At 42.6% G+C, this 8,613-nt stretch overlaps 1 protein-coding gene across 1 annotated transcript in view; it reads right to left on the bottom strand.

Moving 5' to 3' along the window:
* Positions 1-4,040: 4,040 nt before the first annotated feature.
* Positions 4,041-8,613, bottom strand: part of CNRIP1 (cannabinoid receptor interacting protein 1) — a 31,720-nt gene continuing 27,147 nt past the window's right edge. Inside the window, exon 3 of the mRNA XM_004369254.2 lies at positions 4,041-5,306. Coding sequence (XP_004369311.1) covers positions 5,142-5,306 — 165 coding nt within the window. The 3' untranslated portion in view covers positions 4,041-5,141. The remainder of the gene's footprint in view (positions 5,307-8,613) is intronic.

Genomic DNA, 8,613 nt, shown 5'->3' with positions numbered 1-8,613 from the left:
AGACGCCACTCACCAAAGTAGGATGCAGAACATTTTCTTAATAAGTTTTATTATGCCAGTTGACCTAGATGTCCCCTGAAAGCATGGTCCCCAGACCTCTACCCCTGCTACTCTGTCTCTCAAAGTATTTGATTGTATCCAGGAAACTTCTTAGCTTTGGTTTAGTCCAGTGGTGTTGACTTCCCCTGTAGTGTGTCTTTTTACTTTCTTGATACTTTCCTTTGATGCACAAAAGTTTTTAATTTTGATGAAGTCCAATGTTTGTTGTTGTTGTTGCTTGTGCTTTGGTGTCATATCTGAGAATCCATTGCCACACACAAGGTCCTAAAGATTTACACCTATGTTTTCTTCTAAGAGTTTTATGGTTTCAACTCTTATATTTTGGTTGTTGATCCATTCCGAGTTGATTTTTTGGGATAGTTTGAGGTAGGAATGGTGTCATTTTAAATGAAATGTGTTTGTCAGGAGGAACATGATGGGGAGAAGAAAAAGAATAAGCTTTACATGTGATATCCTTACACACTTTGTGAAGTGGATATTATTATCACTATTTCATAAATGAGAAAACTGAGGATCAAATAAGGTGGTTTTCTTATAAACATGAGCCTTATTTTTCCATCTCTCACTGGATTGTTATGAGGATTAAAAGAAATAATAGAACTTTTGACATCATTCTTGATTTTTACCGGATCTTAAGTTCTCTGATTCTGTACCTATGTTAACATATTATTCAAAACTGGATCCTTATAAAAAGAGACTTTATGATGCCTTATTTGGAAACAATCCTTTTCCTAACCTATCTGAAAATAAACTGCTTCAAACATTATTTTTAAATAATTGAAAATATTATTTCTACATGCATTAACTTTTTGGTATAAAAATACAACACACTCTTAAGGTGTTATTTGGAATCCATACATGGAATATCCTAGGAAAAGGAATTTTCTCTCTTTAAGCACCTTCAGTTTTTCTCTTAGCATTTTTAGTGATTTTTTAAAAAACGTCTTTTTAAGCAAAATGTACCAAATAATAATGTGTTTTTGTGCCAGGTACTTTTCTAAATGTTCCACGTACATTAACTTACTTCTCACAACAACTCTACAAAGTAAGTACTATTATTATCTCCATTTTCCAGATGAAAAAATCGAGGCACAGAGATATTAAGTGACTTGCCTAAAGTCACACAGCTAGTAAGTGACTGAGCCAGGATTTGAATCAAAGCATTTTGGCTCCAGAGTCTGAACTCAAACACTGAGCCATGAGAATGCCTTATTGAGGATAATGGATCATCTTCCTGACTCAGCCTTCATTATGTATAGCAATTTTTATTTCATAGCCACAGAAATGACTGTGATTGAGGATAGGATTGTGTCCCTACAGTTTATGTCCCTACTTATACTTTTTGACTTACTTTGTCTGCTTTTTACATTTTTTCTTTGTCCTCCCTCACTGTGAAAATAATGTATTTTCAGTACACTTACCTCTACAAATTTTCCTTTCTTCTCATTCTTCTTCTTCTAATTTCCAAAGGGCCAGAAACCAGACCACCCCACATGTTAGAACTGTGTCCAAAACAGGAGTCAGGAGGCCTGGAGAGAAGACCCAAGCCTTTCGTGAATGGACTCTGTCACATCTGTGACAGGGCTCTTTATTTTTTTGACATGTTTTCTGTTCTCAACTGTGATCCAGATAGTTTAGATGGCTGGATAAGTGACTTCTCAATAAGTGAGGTGTCACAAAATATAAATTCAAGGCATTTCTACTCTTCCACCTGTTCAAAGGCGTTCTAGGCATCATCATAATTAGAAGGATGGCCTAGTTCCTCCAGATTCTGGGTAGCCATCTGATGCTTACAAGCAGAGAGATATGGCTACAACTTGTATAAAAATAGCCCTTCCAGATGGCTGAGGGGCAAAGTTTCAACTCAGCAGCTTGATATAGCTGAGCATTCAAATTTTGGAGGAGGAGGAGAGCTATGAGAAATAGCCAGAGAGACTGGGCTTGAGTCCAGTCCTAAATACATCAGTATATGCCAGGAGAGATCGCTTAACATGGCAGATTAGCTGTTAAGATTTCCTGTTTACTTCATCTCCTCTCCACCTCCCTGGACTCACCCTCACTTCTAGCCCAAGGAAAACACACCCACACGTAGTTGTTTTTTTTTTTTTTTTTAAAGGAGTATAGACTGGAGGTACAGATCGTAAATCCTACAGGACTTTAGAATTCAACTAGTCTAACTCCTTGTTTTGGAGTCCCTGGGTGGTGCAAATGGTTAATGCACTCAGCTGCTAACCGAAAGTTTGGACATACAAATCTACCCAGAAGTGCCTTGGAAGAAAGGCCTGGTGATCTACTTCCAAAAAATCAGCCATGGAAAACCCTGTGGAGCACAGTTCTACTCTGAAACACATGAGGTCACCATGAATCAGGGTTGTCTCCATGGTGACTGTCTTTTTAACACCTTGTATTAGAGATGAGAAAACCAAGGTATAGGAAGGTGAAGTGTTAGTGGGCCTCAGATGCTCTCATTTCTTGTCCAGGGCTCATCTCCCCAATGCTCTGTGGGAGGGTGTGTGCACAGTTATGTCCCAGCCCTGCTTTGAAGTATTTTAAACTCGAGAATGAAGCCTCATTAGAAAACAACAACATGGGCAAAAGCCCTATGACACTGCTTCCACCCTTCATAAATGCTAAAGCTCTAATAGATGAGTCACTGGCTCAAACCGTCTTGTTTCACAAATGAAAATATTTACTAATCAAATGCTTAAATAGACTAAAATATTAAAATATATAGTTTCCACATTTCCTCACCTTGTAATCACGCTGCATTTTTACTGGATATTCTGGAAGAAAACCTAAGCCTCTGCCTGTGGTAAATTCACTGTTCTAAATAGCTCAATGTTTGCTTAAATAATTGAGCACTGGTTTTTAAATATAATAACTAGGAATTGTATTAATGCTTATATTTAGTAGTTGTATTAAAACCGAAAAGCAAACTCGTTGCCGTCAAGTCGATTCCCACTCATAGCCACGCTATAGGACAGAGTAGAACTTCCCCATAGGGTTTCCAAGGAGCGCCTGGTGGATTCGAACTGCCCGCCTTTTGGTTAGCAGCCTGAGCTCTTATTCACTGAACCACCAGGGCTCCATAGATGTATTAGACACTACTTTTTTTGAAAAAACAGGGCAATTGAGAAACATACTGATCTCTTTTAACCCCATTTATGATGAACCCAAAGCCACGCATTGCTGTTCCCTGGTGGCGGTACAGCCTCACTGCAGGTAAGCTAGAGGGGGAAAAGGTTTTGCTTGCCTACCTTCCAAATCCAGTCTACAATAAACCAACTTTTTTAAATACTCCCATTAGTCTTGCATATTCTTTCATGAAGGGCTTTCAGGTAGCAAAAGAATAATCTCCAATTTCTTACTAGTTTTTTCTGACACAAGAGGATTTGTGCCATCCAAGTGAATATTAACAATACTGTTGCAAAGTAGGAAGTAACTTTTCAAAAGGAAGTTTCTTTCCTTTTTAGGGAATTCATCCTGGCTTTGCACCCGGTATCTTGTAAGTGCCCCAGGAGCACACAGGAGGTCTCACCCCTGGTATACATGCACTGTTAAACAGCGCCACGTCCTCCAACTGTTCAGCTACAGAGCTGGCTGATGAGAGAGCGGTCACTGTGGAAAGAGGAATGGAGAGAGGAGTGGGGCAAGTATTTTTGTTGATTGCTCACTAGATGCCTGGGTAAGCCCTGATGATCCCAGCCGAACACTCCTGTTAACAGCCAGAAGTGATCTATGGATGCTGTTGTTAGTGCCATTGACTAGGCTGACTCATGGCGATCTTACGCATAACAGAATGAAATGCTGCCTGGTCCCGCACCATCTTCATGATCATTGGTATGCTACAATCCATTGTTGTGGCCACTGTGTATCTTGAGTGCCTTCCAACCTAGCATCTTCCAGCACTATATTGGATAGTTATCTGTTGTGATCCATAGGGTTTTCACTGGCTAATTTTCAGAAGTGGATCCCCAGGCCTTTCTTCCTAGTATCGCTTAGTCTGGAAGCACCACTGTAACCTGTCTAACATGGGCGACAGTGGCATAGCTTCCAGCATTGTAACAACACTCAAGCCACCATAGCATGACAAACTGTCAGGCAGGTGGTAGATTTATGAAGAGGTGTGCTAATACTACCTCAAATACATCTCCCTCACCCTGCAGTGTAGATAAAGAGATCTGGGTGGAGCTGGCTTGGAGCTGAGATCCACCTGCTAGATATCTGCTGCCCAGATGAAGAGTCCAATCAGGGCATGCTGTTCAATGCCTTTATTAAGAAATATCAAAAGTTGATTACAGCTCCATACACAGTTTTACAAAGTTCAAGGGAGGGGAGTGTAGGAGACGCCATCAGTATGCACATTTGAACACGGTGGTAGCTTGCCAGAGGGGTAAACTTTATTCAACAGTGATCCACAACAATGATTTTTCCCATTTCCACTAGGACATAAGCAGAATACCTTAAGTTACTTGAAAGAGTTTTAATAAGTTATAAATACTTATTTATCAAATATCTGTCCTTTCATTTGTCATCATCCCTCCCTGAAAAAGCAGAGCTGTTTATAGGAAGCCAACACTTAAGTCCCGTTCACTGCTGTTCAGGTTACATTTTCACAAAGCCTGCCTTGTTGGAAGACATTGCAAGTTACGTGTTACCATATTACACTTGGGAGAACCCATACACATTATTATTATTATTTTATTTAACATTTAACAAAAAAGGGGGAATCACTCAACTTGGAAACAAAATATCATAGTCATTCAATGGAACTATCAAGCGTAGGACATCCTGGCACTTCCACTGAGCTCCAGTCAAGCGATCAGTAGCATGACTGAGAACAACTGGGTGCAGGATTACCAGCACAAGATACAGAAAGGAATCTTTTCAGGGATGGTGGGTCATGATCTCTTACGTCAGGGACATTGCATCAGAGGGGAATTACACTTTCAAAATAATTGGGGCTAGTAGGTCATCAGTACAGCAATGGTGTGGTGTGCCTTGGATAAGGCTTGTGCCGGTTTACCTAAAAGTAGATTTCTGAAGAGATTGTCCAGCATCATCAGAAAGAGCCTTCGTCTTCAGAGGAAGGACTCCTTGTTCACCCACATGAGACTCCGTGTCTCGTTGGGCTTGCATTCATACTCAATGACAGAGAAGGGGCTTCCCCACTGGCAGTGATCGCGCTTGTGGTAGTTGTAGAACTTGACTTGCCACACCGTCTCAAAGGTCCCAATATCCGTGAACTGAAGGGAAAAACACACCCAATAAACACCTCGTTCTGCCACAAGCAATAGACAAGCGTGAATGTTAGTGAAAAAGGTTGCTGCATAATAGAGCATGTGTTTTATACCCTTTCGGTCTGCAAAGCTTAATTTATTAAAGGCCTGTCTTCCTTTATGTGGGATGCATGTTCCTGAAAAGCTGTCTCTAAACCATTTTTCTCTACAAAATCTTATTCCCATTGCACTAGTGGTATTTTCTATCACGATGCCCTTAAAAAAAAGAATGCTGTTATTGATAGCTGCTGTTGAGTCAGCCCCCCACTCATGGATACCCCATGTACAACGAAATGAAATACTGCCCAATCCTGTGCCATCCCCACGATTAGGTACAAATTGAACCTTTGTGATCCATAGAGTTTTTGTTAGCTGATTTTTGGAGGTAGATCACCAGGCCTTTCTTCCTACTCTTAGTCTGGAAGCTCCACTGAAACCTGTTCAGCATCATAGCCAACATGCAAGCCTCCACTGACAGACAGGTGGTAGTAAACTCTCCTAAATTCCAAGTTTAATTTCCTGAAAAATATCCCTAGAATCTCAGGATTTTAGTGCTTGCATTAAAATGGCCCCTGCCACAGAAGGGGTACTGGGAAGAGAAGACGGAATAATGTTTATTGATTGGCTATTGGTTTCTACCTCAAAAGACAGCAGTACAAAATACCATGCACTGCATAAGATACTGCAGTGTGATGGATCACTTTTGTGTGGCCTTTCTAGCCATGGTCTTATAACACCTACTCAAGTGACTGGGTGCGACTGTGTGATAGGGTAATTGTGGCCCACCAAACGGATTGGTGAGTTTTGCCATCCCACTGGGCTTGAAGTGAGCCACCCCAGAGGCGGGAAAGGAGAGGATCCCACCACCACCAAGGAAGAACAGCCAGGAGCCAGTGCATCCTTTGGACCTGGGATCCCCGTGCCCAAAACCAAAAGCCCCTAGAACCAGGAGACAGAGACAGACAGACAGAGACAGAGAGAGAGACAGCTCTAACACTGAAAGCAGCAGAGACCCAGCAGCAGGCAACAGCATGGTGGGCTTCCTGGCCCACAGAGAGAAAAAGCTGAGCACCTTTGGGCAGAGGCCTAGGCCAGGGAGAGGCGTGCCTGCAAGCATGGCTGGGAAAAGGCTGTCCTGATGGAAGAACTGTATCCTTGAGTGTTCCTGAGCCTGAATTGTAACCTGTTACTTCCCTAATCAACCCCATAATCTTGAGTATGATCTGTTGAGTTCTGTGTGGCCATTGCAATGAATTATCAAACCCAGCAGAGAAGTAGAGAGTGGCGTGGGAGGGACAGTTGGTGTCAGAATTGGTAAAGATGGCAAAGAAAGAAGGCAGGCCTGACCTCTGCCTCATAGGAATCAGCCTTGGGCTGTTGATCTTGATTCTCTTTCCCCCTTGTGAAGCTGGAGGAGGTCAGATGCTGCCCCCGCAGTTTTGACAGATACAACTATTGTTCTTCCATTAGCTACAGTTCCAGGGAAAAAAACATTTGACTCAGGGCGATAAATACATTTTAGTGGAAGCATTTGATTGTTAAAGACCATACTTCAACTTTCTGATCTTAATGAGTATTTATAAGCAGCAGTCCAAGTCCATGTGTCAGGCTTAGATTATACATTATCCAAAACCATATTTGAGTACCTACTATGTACCTTAAGAAGCCATGGTGGCACAGTGGTTAAAGCACTCAGATGCTAACCAGTAGGTTGGCGGTTCAAACCCACCAGCTGCTCCGTGGGAGAAAGATGTGGTAGTCTGCTTCTATAAAGATGACAGCCTTGGGAACCCTATAGGACAGTTCTACTCTGTCCTATAGGGTCTCTATGAGTCGGAATCGACTCGATGGTTGCTATGTACCTCGCACACACAAAAATTTGTATAAGGCATGCTTCTTGCTCTCAAGACGTTTGCATTCTACTTCCAAAAGGTAGGCCCTGCAGATCTTGACACACAATCCTCCTGAGTCATACACTCACAATTCTCTTGTAGCCGAGAAAAGGGCACAGAATACCCCAGAGGCCACTGGGCAGATGCTCAAGTGGCCTGTGCGGTAGCCTAACCCCACAACCGCAGCCTGGAGCTATTTAGGGGACCTGGCACTAAACAGCATGATGCCTGTCGTTATTTTCTCCTCTGACCCTCCCCTGTCATGGGAGGGGACAGGGACTGACTTGGCAGGGTTCCTAGACTTATTAGGAGCCAGAAGACGTCGTGGTGGTGGCAAGGGAGGGCTGTGAGCAATAGGAGCCTTATGCATTGCGGCTGCTACAGAAGGAGGGTGGGTCAGGTGCTTTCCAGATAGCTTTCCAAGATGCTCTCAAAATTATATCCTTCACCATTGCCTCATCCTGCTAATTTGATCTCAAAACAAGATTTGGCTTTCTTTTAGGAAATTTACTTGACTTGAAACAGTGGATGATATACCTAAAGTCCTAAACCTTCATCCTAGTTTTGAAAACTGTGATGGTTAAGATTGTGTGTCAGCTTGGCTGGGCCATGATTCTCAATGTTTTAATGTAATCACTCCCATGATTGAATATACTGTGAGTAGCCAATCATATGAAAGGGCGTCTCCTTGGGGGTGTGGCCCGCATCTGTATATAAGCAGACGTTCTGGCTTTTTGCTCTCTCTGGATCCTGCGGCTGCTTCCTATCGTCTCATCTCCCATTCTTGGGACTTGAGCTGTCAGCTTATCTGCCGAACCTAGGATTCGTCGATCTGCGCAGCCTGCTGTCTGACCTGCCGATCTTGGGCTTGCCAGCTTCTGCAGCTGTGTGACTTGGGAGAGGCCTCTACCCTGATCCACGGACTTGGGTCGTTCTAGCCTCTACAATCACGTGAACTGTTTCCTTGATGTAATGTCTCTCTCTATATATATATTTATACACTTTACTGGTTTTGCTTCTCTAGAGAACCCAGCCTAAGACATTTGGTACCGGGAGTGGTTCTAGAGAAACAAAATTGTAAGGATGAGTTTTCTAAATTGGTTCTCAAGTCTGGTTAGTCATAAAGACATTGATGACTCTGCTTCCAGCAATAAAGAGGTCGCTGCTAGTCCATGGAGCGAGGTGGTGATACAAATACGCAAAATATCACCACCGGTAGATCAGGTATTGGTGAAAGGTGAGGCTCAGGGTGAACACATGTGTGATATCTTTCTACAGCTTTGTCAGAACGAGAAGTATAAGGAAACTGGTTGGTTTGTCCTACTTTCGCTAGACAAACTGATGAAGGAAAGAGATGTGCTCAGGGCTTCAGAGTCAAGGCT

Source organism: Trichechus manatus, unplaced genomic scaffold (assembly GCF_000243295.1).
Source record: "Trichechus manatus latirostris isolate Lorelei unplaced genomic scaffold, TriManLat1.0 scaffold00004, whole genome shotgun sequence".
NCBI classification, from domain to species: Eukaryota; Metazoa; Chordata; class Mammalia; order Sirenia; family Trichechidae; genus Trichechus; species Trichechus manatus.
Note: the sequence above shows the minus strand (reverse complement) of the source record. Positions and strands in the feature narration are given on the sequence as shown.